At 42.0% G+C, this 17,024-nt stretch overlaps 1 protein-coding gene and 1 long non-coding RNA gene across 3 annotated transcripts in view; one reads left to right on the top strand and one right to left on the bottom strand.

Moving 5' to 3' along the window:
* Nucleotides 1–17,024, top strand: part of LOC138946972 (mucin-like protein) — a 254,265-nt gene that overhangs the window by 121,668 nt on the left and 115,573 nt on the right. For both annotated transcript variants that reach the window (XM_070318397.1, XM_070318396.1), the window contains exons 6-7: nucleotides 2,555–2,699; nucleotides 3,263–3,411. In XM_070318397.1, coding sequence (XP_070174498.1) covers nucleotides 2,555–2,699; nucleotides 3,263–3,411 — 294 coding nt within the window. The remainder of the gene's footprint in view (nucleotides 1–2,554; nucleotides 2,700–3,262; nucleotides 3,412–17,024) is intronic.
* LOC138946956 (uncharacterized) lies at nucleotides 4,339–8,475 on the bottom strand. The gene is made up of 3 exons (XR_011449484.1): nucleotides 7,523–8,475; nucleotides 6,787–6,893; nucleotides 4,339–5,774 (listed from the first exon to the last, which is right to left on the bottom strand). It is a non-coding gene; the product is annotated as an uncharacterized lncRNA (long non-coding RNA).

The following is a 17,024-nucleotide window of genomic DNA, read 5'->3' as shown; positions in this document are numbered from 1 at the left end:
CTACGTTGCAAGCCCCTGGAGCAATTTTTTGATTAGTGCTTTTGTGAACAAGAAACAATTAACAAGTGGCTCTATCCCATCTCCCCCCTTTCCCCTATCCCATCTCCCCCCTTTCCCCGTCGCGATATAACCTTGAATGGTTGAAAACGACGTTAAACACCAAATAAAGAAAGAAAGAAAGTCGTCGCTGCCCGTTCAGCATTCTTCGCGCGACTTTTGCAGAGGAAGTCATTGGCAGTTTTTTTCCCCTGCTGAATGTTGCCAGGGTGCACAAACTGAGAAAGCATTCCCGATTTTCTACAATTTTTTACAATTTTCTACTTCTTTAGTCAGAGTCTTTCGCACAGTAACAACATGATTTATAACTGCCGGTGTACGTCTAATTCATAATGCCTACCTGACAGCTGGGTCAAAAGTTACGTCCGAGAAAATACTCGAACTAAGTTCCAAAACAACTCGAAGAGCAGACATGTGGGATTTTGGCAAGCGGAAATGACGTAGATTTAATGTTATTCAAGGGTATCGTAATGTGGGAATGTCAAGGCCAGTTTTTGACTGGTTTTGAACTGAAGTTGGGCTCCGAATGGAAATACAAACTTCCTCCAGCTGCTCGACCCATCGATAACAACAGTTGGAACTGGTAGGAAGATGAACAGGTCTTGTGAACTGGCTATACACACTGTTACGGTTCAAGTTTAAGTCCAAAGTAAACACCCCAATGAGGTTGCAGGTAATGGCGGACTTGACTTCCTTCATAACCAGATATCCACAGGCACCCGTCACGAGGTGGGCGGGGCCTATCCTTGGCGGATGATGACTTTATTCAGTTATTCTGCAGAAAAACAGAAATGCTGGAGAAAAATCGTTCTTTTCTGCAGCATTTCTGCATAATGTCATCTTTCGCGAGAGCAACGTTTTTTTCTGCAATAAAACAGTTTTACTGCAGTAAAATTGAAATCAAGAATGCTGCAGTAAAACGGAGATGTTGTTTTACTGGAGAAAAACTGTTTACACTTTTTCTTCAGCATTTTGGCATTATTCAGTTATTCTGCAGAAAAACAGAAATGCTGGAGAAAAACTGTCTTTTCTGCAGCATTTCTGCATAATGTCATCTTTCGCCGAAGCAACGGGTTTTTCTGGAGCAAATCATTTTACTGCAGTAAAATTGAAATCAAGAATGCTGCAGTAAAACGGTGCTGTTGTTTTACTGCAGAAAACCTGTTTACACTTTTTCTGCAGCATTTTGTACTGGCTCTTGGCGGATTATGACATTATTCAGTTATTCTGGAGAAAAACCGAAATGCTGGAGAAAAACTGTCTTTTCTGCAGCATTTCTACATAATGTCATATTTCGCGAGAGCAACGTTTTTTTTCTGCAGTAAAACAGTTTTACTGCAGTAAAATTGAAATCAAGAATGCTGCAGTAAAACGGTGATGTTGTTTTACTGCAGAATAGTCTGTCACCGTTTTTCTGGAGAAAAACGAACGACCTTGTAAAGTAGCATTTGTATTCGTCGCCCCCTGGGATAGTATAATAGTTTGTAACTATTGGTAATTCTGGATGAGTCCATCTCTCGACAGAGGGGGGCTCGCGTGCTCCAACATTATAATGAGCCGGTACAAAATTCTGCAGAAAAAGTGTAAACATGTTTTCTGCAGTAAAACAACAGCACCGTTTTACTGCAGCATTCTTGATTTCAATTTTACTGCAGTAAAATGTTTTGCTCCAGAAAAACCCGTTGCTTTGGCGAAAGATGACATTTTGCAGAAATGCTGCAGAAAAGACAGTTTTTCTCCAGCATTTCTGTTTTTCTGCAGAATAACTGAATAATGCCAAAATGCTGAAGAAAAAGTGTAAACAGTTTTTCTGCAGTAAAACAACAGCACCGTTTTACTGCAGCATTCTTGATTTCAATTTTACTGCAGTAAAATGTTTTGCTGCAGAAAAAAAACACTGCTTCGGCGAAAGATGACATTATGCAGAAATGCTGCAGAAAAGACAGTTTTTCTCCAGCATTTTGGTTTTTCTGCAGAATAACTGAATAATGTCATAATCCGCCAAGGATACGGGGCCTATGTTTTGGATGTCACTTGTGATGGACGATCGTCTTTTCTTATGGTTGTAATAGTAGTAGTCTTGAGAGCGCACAGGCCCCGCCCACTTTGATCCCGACCCGCTCGTGACGAGTGCCTGTGCCAGATAATGATATCACTCTTCTGACAAAAACACGCAAATGCTATGTTAAACAGGAAAATACGCTCGGCCTTTATCAGGTTATCCCCCGTGATAGCGTTCGTGGGATACCTCCCGCTTCGCTGCAATAAAGACAGTCTTGTTATTGTTTATTCTTTCTCGTTTGTTATTTTTTCATTCTTCGTTTGTTTTGTTTTGTTGTCTGTGTCTCACGCCGTTCGCCACGCACCTCAACTCTCCTTCGGGATTGTGACAAAGACATGTGCAAAATAACATGGGGCTGATATGGGGCTCACATGCGGTTCTGGTAGGGTTTTCAATGTATTACACCATTAAAGTACCTTGTGTCTCTGTCTGCAGATCCATGAATACGGAAGAGTCATGTTTTCCGACCAAAAGACAGGGTTTCGGACATGGAACAGCAAAGTGTGTTCAGGGGGACAGCCACATTTATGTGTGTACTGCACTCCAAGTTTGAGAAACAAGGCGGGAGACGCATCTTCGGGTAGGTACTCTTCAAACGGAATCAGTACTGCCGGAAGGAAACGGTATATTCATATACAACGGTTCTTGTTTTGCTGTTTGTGTGGAAAATATGCTCAAAATGAACAAATCGTTGAAAGGATATCAGGTCCTGAAACCTTTGACTTTACAGCTCCTTTCTAGTCTATTCGGCGTAGTCATGGATATGAACGCTGAAGTCCTACTCATGGATACAAAAAACACACCTCATATCACGTCTTGAACACGTAAATGACGTCAACTTCATTGGCGAGAGATTATGAGTTCATCTTGCAACGTTCTTACTGAGCACAATTAAAACTAAATCATCTCACTCTTTCTTTCATATTGGTCACAATTATGTGTGTATGTACGTTGTTCAGTGTGTTTGTATGTGTGTGGGGGTGGTGTGTGTGTGTGTGTGTGTGTGTGTGTGTGTGTTAGAAAGGGGAGAGCGAAGCGGACGTTTATCCGTGCTCGACTGTCATAGCTTCGCCGCTGGTGGGTCTTGCTTCCGTGCTTGACTGGATGGTTAATCACGCTTCATCTTTCTTGTTTTCATTGCAGGAGTCCGGTACAAACTCCATAAGCCATCAGACAAGTTGTCTAAAACTGTCGTTGACGCCACTGAAACGTACATCAGCCACTTCAAAGGAGTCACATTCAAGTCAAATTCCGTACTTTTGGTCACATGGTTTCGTATGAGTATGAATAATGTAAGTTCATAAACATTTTTGTCGTATATCACTATATAACTATTCTAATGAACACGTGGGGGAATTCGGGGGCTGTGATTGGATGGTCTCTTCCTATCATCAAAGCATAATGCTGCGGAAGTCGGCCATTTTTCTCAATATCCAAAAGCATATTGAGAAAAATGGCCGACGCATGGTTCCGGTTTACACATCTGTACCACGGCGATGTTTCTATCGCCAACAGCATACACTGACAACTTAAAAAGCTGTTTCAACAACTGTGTTGTGAAGTCGAATGCACTTGGAGTCAGTTTTTCTTCCAAAGTCAGAAAGCGTGTAGCGGTGTGCATGTCTGCGCGAACATGATGCGCGCAAGAAGTTTGTCTGCTATCAAAACCCGAGATCAACGCATCGACGCAAAAACTGTCATTTGGTAAGTTTGGAACAACAAATCAAGGTCATAACAGCTATATAATCGCTATTGTGTTTTCAGCGTAGCAATAGGGTCCGATATTTAGACTCGAACAAGTATAATGCGACTCGTCTTCGACTCGTCGGCATTATACTCATTACTTGTCTCGTCTAAATATCGGACCCTATTGCGACGCTGAAAACACAATAGCTGTTATTCAAAAAGTTGATTTTTCCTAACTTACCGCCAGTTTATCCCGCATTGATTTTTTTCTTGAATGTCTGTATTGTGATTTTTCCCGCGAGGTTTTCCTTTCCTTCACTGTGTTGCATTACACGTTCCACTATCAAAATATCACAAATGAACACTTATTTTTTACTAGCTCTACCCGTTTTCTGTGTCCGTACGCGACTCACATACCCGCACCTTTATAAAGTTTACGAAAGAGAGAGATGATGATGATGATGATGATGATGGAGTTTATTTTTCAAGGATAGAGGTTTTAAGGCTACGCCTTTTCTTACAACCGCTCCTTACTTCTAATACAAATGTCTGATAAATGATAAACAAACAAGAGGCGAAGCCTTCAAGGCTCACGTAAGAAATCGACAAACAGTAACACAAACTCAATCACTCCGTCACACATACACACACACACAGTAAGCATAGGTGACACTGTGCAAGAAAGCGAGACACTAGATCTAGATCTGTCTGTCTGCATGTAGCCTACTTACAGGTAGTGCCAAGCCAGTTAGCCCTAGAAAAAGGATTCCGTCGGACAGTAAATTAGATAGCAATTTGTTGTCATATTTTGAAAGAACACCCACAGTACATCACATTTTGAGGTACTAGTACTTTGGGTATCATCTAGGGTTAGAGATTTTTTGGTTTTTGTGAATTAAGTTTTGACGCAAAGGGGTAATTTTTTTTTTTTTTACATTTTATGTTTTAACTCAAAAACGTATACCAAAGTTGGTAGAAATGTTAAAATATATGTTGACACTTGATAATTAGACTAATAATTGGGGTTTGTAAGTGATTTTAGGTTAAGTAAGCAATGAAAAAAAAAATGTTTTACCCAAACTGAAAAATTGTCTCCCTTGATCACTCAATGAATAGTGGAGACACTGATACTTGGCAACTGCACATACCATATAAAGTGTACTATCTACGCACAATGATCCCTCTTGGCTGCCTGATCCACGCAACACATACGTTGTTGTCCATCATCGTTATTCCCAGTCAGAATCACGGTCTCTTTCACATTCCATCTCCCTTCACACACAGTATCTGATGATATTCCCAGTCCGAATCACTGACTTTTTCACATTCCATCTCCCTTCACACACAGTATCTGATGATATTCCCAGTCCGAATCACGGTCTCTTTCACAGTCCATCCCCCCTTTACACGCAGTATCTGAGAGTTATTCCCAGTCCGAATCACTGACTTTTTCACATTCCATCTCCCTTTACACACAGTATCTGATGATATTCCCAGTCCGAATTACGGTCTCTTTCACAGTCCATCCCCCATTTACACACAGTATCTGAGAGTTATTATCAGTCCAAATTGCGGTCTCTAGTCCATCCCCCATTTACACACAGTATCTGAGAGTTATTATCAGTCCGAATTGCGGTCTGTAGTCCATCCCCCATTTATACACAGTATCTGAGAGTTATTATCAGTCTGAATCACTGTCTCCGTGATAGTCCATCTCCCCATCAAAGTCCGTCTCTGAGTCAGAGTCACTTGGTGGGTTGTCAATGTCTTCCTCCACAGACTGCACGTTTACACACCCAACACATTAACACAGTTCAGTGCACTTTAGCGAATTGCGATGGCAGGTGCACTTGTTTCCAGCACATCCCGTCTTACAGCCGCACTTGATAAATTCAGTGACAGCGGGGGGAATGGCAGGCTGAGACATCCATCTCACTTCCAAACTGCCGTCCTTCAACAGCCAGCCATACTGCACATAAAAACACCAACATAAACATACAAGTTGTCAAGCTTTTTTCTTTCTTTGCTTGATTTCATTTTCGTGTGTGGGTGTATGTGTGTTTGCTCCGTTATTTTGTTTCTCCTCTGCAGGGATTGGCCTGGGATTTGGTCTTTTTTGAAACCAATCGGTCCACACAAACTCATCTGAACAACAAATCCCAAAGCATACCCTAGTCAGGATTAGGATCAGGATAAATATGCCGCAGGAACCTTTTCAGGTTATCGTCGCAGTGTAAATGAGAGGGCAGTGCATCCTAATAAAATATTTAATTCCCTAAAATATTTGATATGCTTACTAAAAAAAGGAAAAGGTGTCAGTGTCCTCTCCCTTAGGACCTCTGAAGTAAAAACAGTCCATATGTGTACATCTATGCAGTGTTGCTGCCACTGCCAGCTTTAGAGGACAATAGGTCATTTTGACCTGACTGTAAGAAATCAATAGGTCGAAATGTCCTGGCTCTAAAATTTACCGCGGCACACTTGTTAATATATGGCTTATCCGGAAACGAGCTTGCTCCATATATTAGGGGAGACTATTACATGCAAGGGCGAGAAAGTCAGGTGTGTCAGTTATGCTTGGTTGCTCATAGTTCCATGTCATTGTCTCCCCTAACGCTGGGAACAAACTCATTTCCGAAGTAGCCCATTACAATGCAAAAAACTTCATTTTTATTTTTAAATCACAAATTTGTGTCAGCATGCGCGAGTGTGTGTGTGTGCACACTATGGGTGTGTGTGTGTGTGTGTGTGTGTGTGTGTGTGTGTGTGTGTGTGTGCACACTATGTGTGTGTGTGTGTGTGTGTGTGAGAGAGTGTGTATGTGCATAGGTGTTGCTGGAAATTTTAAAAAAGCAATTGTCCTGGGTCAAAGAAAATGTTCGACAATTTTCCTTTTCTATAATCCCCCAACCCCCCCCTCCCCTGAACATTTTTGATGGTGGCTAGAGCCGAGTGGGGGAGTAACAAATTAATACGCTTACTTTGCTTCCACGGCAAGAAGATCTGGCTTATACTGGATGTCACGTAGAATGTCATGTCTGTTGGACCGCACAGCAGCTTCATAGAATATGTCAGCATTCGGTCCTCCCTGTTGAACAAATGTGATGCTATTAAATTATAAAGAGTTTCAACGGGGAAGAGAAGAGTTAATCGACACAAACCCTTATTGTAATATAACAGATTCTTAGAATTTAGCACTCATCATTTATCATACCATACGACAATGTACACGACATGTATTGCATTAGTACCACCACCACCACCCCCCCCTACACACACAAGCAATTTACTATTTTATAATAATTGAATCTAGATTAATGCTCACATATTTATCTTCTGAAACTCTGCACCTGTGCAGGCATTTAGTAGCTACTGCATTTTAATCTGAACATCGACTTATTACAACTTGCAACGATGAGTGGGTACTAAGCGCTCTAATGCAAAGCTGTCTTATCGCTGATTAGATAGTCCAGCCTATCATGCTCTTTGAATTTGTACTGTTAATTAAACAATGCTTCATGGACCGTCAAACATTTTTGAATTATTTGTTGACCCAAGACTTCCCCTTTAAATTGTCTTCATAATGTAGAAAGTAACAATATTTTGGTCACATAATTAGGGTGCAAATAGTAAATAATCAAGCAAGCAATAAATCAAATAGTTTTGACTCTTATGCTCCCATGAGTCATGACAATGCAACTGAAACGTTCAACTAACCTGTATTAGTCTTTCTGGCACCCATTTCCCGGCTGATTTTTTGTTTTTGTTTTTTCTGCACAAAATACAGAGAGGAGGCAGGATATGCTCACTCCTGGTTGTTGAAGCTCTGCTGTGGTTCTGTCGTTGTGTTCTCTTTCTTGGTGAAACAACACCCGTAGCTTTTCCTTTTTCCACGCGCCGTTCGGTTTGCTCAATCCTTCGTTTGTTTGTGAACTTGATCTAGTGCAAGTGTACGCAACTCGTTACCGGTCTAGATTCCAACGCTGAGATTTGTTCAGCGATTACACGTTCTTCACCGTCTAAGGGGGGTCCTGATTTGGCCTATTATGGTCCGCTGGACCCGAAAAGCAACAGCTAACTAACTAACTAACCGTCTAAGGAAATCCACTGCTCACTTGATCGCAACGTTGTAGTCCATTTAGCCTCCGTAAAACACTTTAATTCTCGAGAAATAGAGTCTTGATCGCAATGTAAAATGCATGCGTTTGCCGTCATTTTGAAGAACTAAAGGGACGTCACTCCAAAATCGCTGTGGTAAAAAGACGTTTTCGTAGTCGTAAATTTACGAACTGTAAAAAGCTCTCATAAGTTTATTATATGATCCCCAAAGTACTAGCACACAAAATATCAATCAGAAAAAATCCCTTAACGGATTTAACCCAAAACATTTTGGTACGAAGAGGTAGCCGACGGAACTGAACGATCGACCTGTTTGGCCTCCGGACTAAGGGACACGGCTGCCAACTAGTCTCGGCCCGCTCAAAATAAAAACAATGACCGAGACTTTCAGTAATTCCTTCGCGTGACGTCTAACCCTCTTACGTCATAATGTGACGTCTTCAAATGACGAAATGTTAAAGTTTCTACCACATACATACATACGCACGCACGCACGCACGCACGCACGCACAGACAGACAAAAGTTACGAACGCAAAGGCTACACTTCGTGAGCCAATAAAACAACCTGACAAATAAACAAATTAAACGAACAAACCAGCAAACAAACAATCGAACAAATAAGCAAACAAGAAAATAAACACAAACGACACAATGACAAAGTAAGCATACATAAAACAAGAGGCGAAGCCATCAATGCTCACGTAAGAAATCGACAAACAGTAACACAACCTCAATCACTCCGTCTCTCACACACACACACACACACACACACACAGAAAGAGCATAGGTGAAACTGTGCAAGAAAGCGAGACACTAGATCTAGATCTGTCTGTCTGCATGTAGCCTACTTACAGGGACACGACTGCCAACTAGTCTCGGCCCGCTCAAAATAATAATGACCGAGACTTTCAGTACTTTCTTCGCGTGACGTCTAACCCTCTTACGTCATAATGTGACGTCAATGTAATGTGACGTCTTCAAATGTTGTCAATGTAATATGACGTCTTCAAATGTTAGAGTTTCTACCGCACGCACATACACACGCACGCACGCACGCACGCTCGCACGCACAGACAGACAAAGTTACGATCGCATAGGCTACACTTACGTGAGCCAAAAATTAAAAAAATAACAAGAGGCGAAGCCATCAAGGCTCACGTAAGAAATCGACAAACAGTAACACAAACTCAACCACTCCGTCACACACACACACACACACACACACACACACACACACACACACACACACACACACACACACACACACACACACACAGAGAAAGAGCATAGGTGAAACTGTGCAAGAAAGCGAGACACTAGATCTAGATCTGTAGCCTACTTACAAGGACACGACTGCCAACTAGTCTCGGCGCGCTCAAAATAATAATGACCGAGACTGTCAGTACTTCCTTCGCGTGACGTCTAACCCTCTTACGTCATAATGTGACGTCAATGTAATGTGACGTCTTCAAATGTTGTCAATGTAATATGACGTCTTCAAATGTTAGAGTTTCTACCGCACGCACATACACACGCACGCACGCACGCACGCACGCTCGCACGCACAGACAGACAAAGTTACGATCGCATAGGCTACACTTACGTGAGCCAAAAATTAAAAAAATAACAAGAGGCGAAGCCATCAAGGCTCACGTAAGAAATCGACAAACAGTAACACAAACTCAATCACTCCGTCACACACACACACACACACACACACACACACACACACACACACACACACACACACAGAAAGAGCATAGGTGAAACTGTGCAAGAAAGCGAGACACTAGATCTAGATCTATCTGTCTGCATGTAGCCTACTTACAAGGACACGACTGCCAACTAGTCTCGGCGCGCTCAAAATAATAATGACCGAGACTGTCAGTACTTCCCTCGCGTGACGTCTAACCCTCTTACGTCATAATGTGACGTCAATGTAATGTGACGTCTTCAAATGTTAGAGTTTCTACCACAGACATACAGACGCACGCACGCACTCACGCACAGACAGACAAAGTTACGATCGCATAGGCTACACTTACGTGAGCCAAAAACCACTCACACACGACAACATACAAATCAAACAAGTGAAACATGCAACATGTTAATTGAGGTTACACATGTAAAATGATCGACGGTATAATTCACACAATACCAACGTTAACACTAATGCCTACAATGATTATATGATGTAAGTGATGACGATGAATGATGACGATGATGATGATGGAAAATTGCAACATCAATTACACATAATACATGTAATACCTGACATATTTGTGTAATTCATAAAGCTTTGCCCATTGTTGACAGCTACTTGCACGTACATGTTAAGACTAGTATTGCCATCTAGGTAGACATATAATAATTATGCAGAGCTTTTTTAAAACTCTTTAGTGAGGTTTATGATCTTATTACAGACGGAATGGGGTTCCACGCCATAGAGCCAGAGAAGGCTCGACTAGTTTTGAACAAATCAATTATTGGTGGTAGAAAATTGATGTGAAATAGGTCCTGAATATAGTTGGGCACTTCGCCATGATATACTTTCTACATCATTACAGTCTTATTAAACTGTAACTGTTTAACTAGCGGCAGGTAGTTTAGATTCTTTAACTTCAAATCAGCTAATAATTGTGGACCATTTAACATGAGTTTAGTTGCCCGACGATGTAGAGAGTTTAACTTTTTCATGTGAACATCAGAGACGCCATCCCAAAGAGTTGATGCGTAATTAATGTGGGATAAGACGTGGGCATGATAAAATAGTTTCAGTGTCGCGATATCTACATATTGCTTTAACTTAGATAGCAGAAACAAATTCTTGGATACTTTTTGACAAATATAATGTACATGAGATTGCCATTTTAATTCTTGATCGACTATCACACCCAAAACACGATGTTCCGTTACCTGCTGAACAGGTTGTGATTCCAGAGAAAGATTTAACTTAAGAGGTCGTGACTGGTGTTTTTGTCTTGTTGTAATAATCATGCTTTTTGTCTTTCCTGGGTGCACTATCATAAAATTTTGATTACACCAACTGTTGACTTCATTCAGACTAGACTGTAAGGAAATTTCAATTTCTTGAACAGTCCTACAACTTGTGTGAAGCGTCGAATCATCTGCAAAAAATTCGGTATAACTTTGGAATTAGATATATGAATGAATTAATGAATACACAAAACAAAAGAGGCCCTAAAACTGACCCCTTGGGGACTCCACTCTTTAAACATCCTTTGGGAGAGGTATTACCGTTTATAGAAACATACTGTGTTCTGTTGACAAGATATGATTTAAAGAATGAACAAGTTGCGGGATTGTTCACGTACAATGACCGGCACGGTTGGCCTAGTGGTAAGGCGTCCGCCCCGTGATCGGGAGGTCGTGGGTTCGAACCCCGGCCGGGTCATACCTAAGACTTTAAAATTGGCTATCTAGTGGCTGCTCCGCCTGGCGTCTGGCATCATGGGGTTAGTGCTAGGACTGGTTGGTCCGGTGTCAGAATAATGTGACTGGGTGAGACATGAAGCCTGTGCTGCGACTTCTGTCTTGTGTGTGGCGCACGTTTTATGTCAAAGGGGGGGGGGGGGGGTTGCGCAACCCCCCCCCCCCCCCTAGTCCGGCCCTGCATAGTGATGAAAGAGCTGTACTACGGGAATGTTTCGGACGAAACCCAGATTGAAAGTTGTGAAATAATTTGCACCTTTCCATGTAGTTCAGAAGATGCTTCTGGATGTGCATCTCTAAAGGCTTTGATAAAATAGGAAGCAATGAAATTGGCCTGAAGTTATTAGGGTCAGACACATCTTTACTCTTAGGAAGTGGAACGACCTTTGCAGTTTTAAATGCATCAGGAAAAATATTTTGTTCAATGCAAAGATTATACACATACGTTAGGGATTCCACTATGTACGGTAGGGCTAATTTAAGCAACGATGGAGGGATTTTGTCAGGCCCCATGGATTAATTATTCTGAAGGTTTTCTATAAATTTTCCAACTTCATGTACGGCAATAGTTGGGATAGAGAATGAATCTTGTGATTTCAATTTATGAATACAAAATTCTTTTAATCTAAACAACAGGGAGTCCCCACCCTCGACTTCTTCATTTACATTTTTGACTCACATGCGAAGCAAAAGTGAGTCTATGTACTCACCCGAGTCGTCCGTCCGTCCGTCCGGCCGGACGGCCGGACGGCCGTCCGGAAAACTTTAACGTTGGATATTTCTTGGACACTATTCAGTCTATCAGTACCAAATTTGGCAAGATGGTGTATGATGACAAGGCCCCAAAAAACATACATAGCATCTTGACCTTGCTTCAAGGTCAAGGTCGCAGGGGCCATAAATGTTGTCTAAAAAACAGCTATTTTTCACATTTTTCCCATTTTCTCTGAAGTTTTTGAGATTGAATACCTCACCTATATATGATATATAGGGCAAAGTAAGCCCCATCTTTTGATACCAGTTTGGTTTACCTTGCTTCAAGGTCAAGGTCACAGGAGCTCTTCAAAGTTGGATTGTATACATATTTTGAAGTGACCTTGACCCTGAACTATGGAAGATAACTGTTTCAAACTTAAAAATTATGTGGGGCACATGTTATGCTTTCATCATGAGACACATTTGGTCACATATGATCAAGGTCAAGGTCACTTTGACCCTTATGAAATGTGGCCAAAATAAGGTAGTGAACCACTAAAAATGACCATATCTCATGGTAGAAAGAGCCAATAAGCACCATTGTACTTCCTATGTCTTGAATTAACAGCTTTGTGTTGCATGACCTTGGATGACCTTGACCTTGGGTCAAGGTCACATGTATTTTGGTAGGAAAAATGTGTAAAGCAGTTCTTAGTGTATGATGTCATTGCTAGGTTTAGTTATTTGACCTTGACCCTGAAGGTCAAGGTCATGTAAAGGTCAAGGTCAAGCATGTGAGTCGTATGGGCTTTGCCCTTCTTGTTTACAATTCTTTCGTATACCTAACCTTGCCAAGGTGAGGTGTGAGTGAAATTGGGCGGTAGCTTGTCGGCAGGTGCCGGGGTTTACCGTCTTTGAGAAGAGCAATCACCAAAGCGTTTTTCCAGGCTGAGGGTAGTTTTGAGCTCGCCCAACAGTGCTGGTAAAACTGTAGCAGCACTTCCAGCATGGGCTCAGGAAACCGGCGTATCATGTTGTATGAAATGGGGTCTAAGTCGGTTGCAACATTTCCGGATTTGATTCCTTGGATTGCCTTCCTCAACTCATTGATACCCAAATCCTGGTTTATCGGCAGTGAGTTGTCTGCTGCTGCTTGCCCGAATTTATCTTCTTCCTTTCGACGGTAATCCGCGAGCGACTGTGGCATATGAGCTGCCTGACTGACTTTTGCAAATGTCTCAGCCAGCACCTCGGCCTTCTCAAGATTACTTTGTGTGTACTCATTCCCGTTCAGCAAAGGTTTTTCAGGCAAGAACACTTTCCTTTTGAATTTTCGCAGCTTGGTCCATACAAGGGACGCGTCTCCTTGGTTATGCACCTTTTTACAACAGAAATCTGTCCAGTAGTCTGCTTTTGCCTGTTCATTGACCACAGCACACTCCTTTTCAACTTCTTCAAGGGCTGTTTTATTGGAGGCTGACTGATTCTTCTGATATGCTTTTGTAAAACGCCGTTTGCGCTGCACCGCAGCTCTGCATTCTTCATTCCACCAGGGGGAAGGTGCCTGTTCTCTCTTTTGAGGCCCAGAAGCGCGTTTTGGAATAGCTTGGTCAGCTGCACTGAGGATTGCCTGTCTAATGTTACCATAGTACTGGTCTATGTCATTGTCTTTGAACTCAGTCTCTCCACATATATGCGTCAGAGTCTTTTTGAACTTCTCCCAATCTGCTTTGGCACAGATGTACTTTGGCGTACGATCAACTTCAGCAGGATCAGGGTCAGCTTCATGGATGGTCGCGTGTATCAGATAGTGGTCAGATCCGAGTGTGTTGGGGTAGACCTGCCAGTCGATGGTAAGGGCAAGTTCGGGGCTAACCATGGTAAGATCAATGGCAGATGATCTGTCTCTTTGTCGCTGGGCTTGTCTGGTGGCCGTGCCATCATTAAGTAGCACCAAATCTGAGATGCTGATGTCTTCAGCCAGCTGAGTGTCGGGGCTACTTTCTGCGTCAGCGTCCCACATCCGGTGGTGCGCGTTGAAATCCCCCATCACTACCCAGCTGCCCGAATCTGACGAGAGCTGAGTGAGCCAATCGGTACAACCCTGTGCCTTGCAGCCCCTGGGATAGTAGACGTTCACTAGATTAAGTGGCCTCCTTGCCCGCATGGAGATCTGCACTGCACACATGGAACCAAGTCCTTCCACATCTTGCATTGGTGGGTCTATAAGCTTGTACTTGAGGTCTGCCCGGATGTATGTGGCAACATGTACCCTCCCATTGTCAGCCAGGGCAACCTCGGGTGGGTAGTAGTAACCTTCCAACCGTGGGAGGTTTCCTATCCTATCCGAGGCTGACTGTAGAGCAACAATATCAGTCTCAAAAATTGTTCAGATGATCTACTAACAATGGCAGCCGGCTGCTAAGGCTCAGCGCATTCCACTGTAATAAAGACAGGTTTCTACTTTTCCTGGGCAATCGTGTTGAGTCGGATGGTGCCCTTTTGTGAGCCAAAGACGGACGATTTGCATTAGTTGGGCCCCCCATTGATGTCACTTGTAAAGCTAATTTCTTCCCCTTCACTCAGAGGAACCCCCGAGAGTATTGCACATAGGGCCTTATGACTGGCTGTTGCCTTGAAATTGAAGCCTGGTTTACCACAGACAGTCCTGCCCAAGCTCAACAAACACAGATCAAACGAATTTGTATGAACGGAATCGGCATGTTTTCAAATAACAAATGATTGTACAAAAGCAAATAATTTCTTTATATTTCTGTTCAAGCAAAATATCGTAACAGGCAATGGTTTTTGTGCTGATGTGCAAATCAGTGGTCAGTTTTGATAACAGAGCGAGAAAAACAAGAACATGTCTGAAAATCTTGCAATGCTGCCACGTTTGACCCGCGAAAGTATCGAAATTGACGTTTATGAACGGAAACATCGCACTGTGAGCGTTTCAGTAACGATATTGTCAGTTACCACAAGATATTTGAACGTTTGATCAGGCACATATTCCTGCAGGCGTTTGACTTGGATCTACTTTTCTTGTGTGTACTTGCCTTGCAATGCATTTCACTTCAGGGCAGACAAAACGCTTACCTTATTTTCATAACTTTGGTGAATTCTTGCGTACCCGTAAGCTAGAGGACCGGCACGGTTGGCCTAGTGGTAAGGCGTCCGGCCCGTGATCGGGAGGTCGTGGGTTCGAACCCCGGCCAGGTCATACCTAAGACTTTACAATTGGCAATCTAGTGGCTGCTCCGCCTGGCGTCTGGCATTATGGGGTTAGTGCTAGGACTGGTTGGTCCGGTGTCAGAATAATGTGACTGGGTGAGACATGAAGCCTGTGCTGCTTCAGCGGATGAAATAGAATTCCTTTTAACTAGGCCAAATAGGGCATCCCGCACATCAACATGAATTCTTTTTGAACAAGCGGTGAAGAAGGCTTCTTCAACAAGATTCCACACTTTGCTTATTTTTATACAATAATAAAAGAAATGTTCGATATAATCTGTCTCTTCTGTACAATGTGTACAACTAATACTCTCAGCAATGCCCATTTTATACAATATAATGTTCGTTGGATAAATGTTATGAGTTATTTTCCAGTGTAGCAGTCTCAATCTTACTTCTTTTGATGCGTTGCTTGCTATCTGCCAAATGTCCTTGTTTATTTCAATTCCCATCTTTCTTTTCCAGAAACTGACTGCAATAGTGTCAGTTTGATAAGCGTCTACCATTAATTTACGGAACTGCCTGGGTTTAAATGTACTTATTTTTTGATAATCCATTACCTTCATAGCTTGTATTCCATTATCATTCATCTTCAAAAAAAGGGATGCTATTGCTGTGCGAATTGCCCCATATTCAAATAGTCTTGTTGGTTTATGCCCAACTCTTTCACAAATCCTGTGAAATGGTACATGGTAAAAACATATTATTCTCGTATAAATCCTTCACATAGCATATATCAGATGTAACCCAATCACGTAGAAACATTGTCTTGCCACGATAAGCAATTAGAGAGTTATTCCATAGGCATAAATTCTCCAGCTGGGTCATTTTTTTCACGCAAGGTAATATCTTTTCATGGTTGTCAAGCCAACATTCTAAAACGCTTTTCCAGAACTTGTTTGTAATCAACCCCAACCCTTTAAATAAGGCTGGTTTGACGTTTGCTTGAAAGCAGCATAGATTTTTTCCGAGTTTGGAGAACATACTGAGTGGAATACTTTTCCAAGCTTCTTCGTTTGGTTGCAGTAATTTCGAAAACCATCCAAGTACAAAGGATTTTTGAAAGTCACCCAAGTCAATCATATTTAGGCCACCTTTACTTGTTTCCTGGCACATAACTTTTCGTTTTACCTTTTCATAGGCTTTTGTGTTTGAAAATCTTTTTTTCCAAATGAATCTGAAAAACATTGAGTTCAGTTTACATATGATCTTTTCGGGTATAATCAAAGCTTGCAAAGCATGTGTTAATTGAGGGATCAAAAGTGATTTTACAAGGCAAATCTTTCCCATTATACTGCAGTTTCTCTTAGACCACTTAATCATTGTGCTCTGAATATGATTAATTTTTTCCGTCCAGTTTTCTTCGATTTCCGAGGCTTCTAAATTATTACTAAAATATATACCAAGAATTTTGACTTTTGATTTCCATCTGAAGCCACATGGCTGCTCCTCAGAGTACTTCTGTGAACCCAACCACATGGCCTCCGATTTCAGTCTGTTCACAGCCAGTCCTGAGAACTTGGAGAAATATGACACCAATGTCAGAGCATTTTGCACATCATCAGTGCCATTCAGAAAAAGCGTAATATCATCAGCGTACAAGATCATTTTCAATAGTCTTTCTTGATTAGTACTATTGGCTGATGGCAAGAATACCCCTTTAACTGACTGATCTGCCCTCATCTTGACTGCCAGCAGCTCTAAGGCGAGCACGAA

This window comes from Littorina saxatilis, linkage group LG14 (assembly GCF_037325665.1).
Source record: "Littorina saxatilis isolate snail1 linkage group LG14, US_GU_Lsax_2.0, whole genome shotgun sequence".
Lineage (NCBI taxonomy): Eukaryota > Metazoa > Mollusca > Gastropoda > Littorinimorpha > Littorinidae > Littorina > Littorina saxatilis.
Note: the sequence above shows the minus strand (reverse complement) of the source record. Positions and strands in the feature narration are given on the sequence as shown.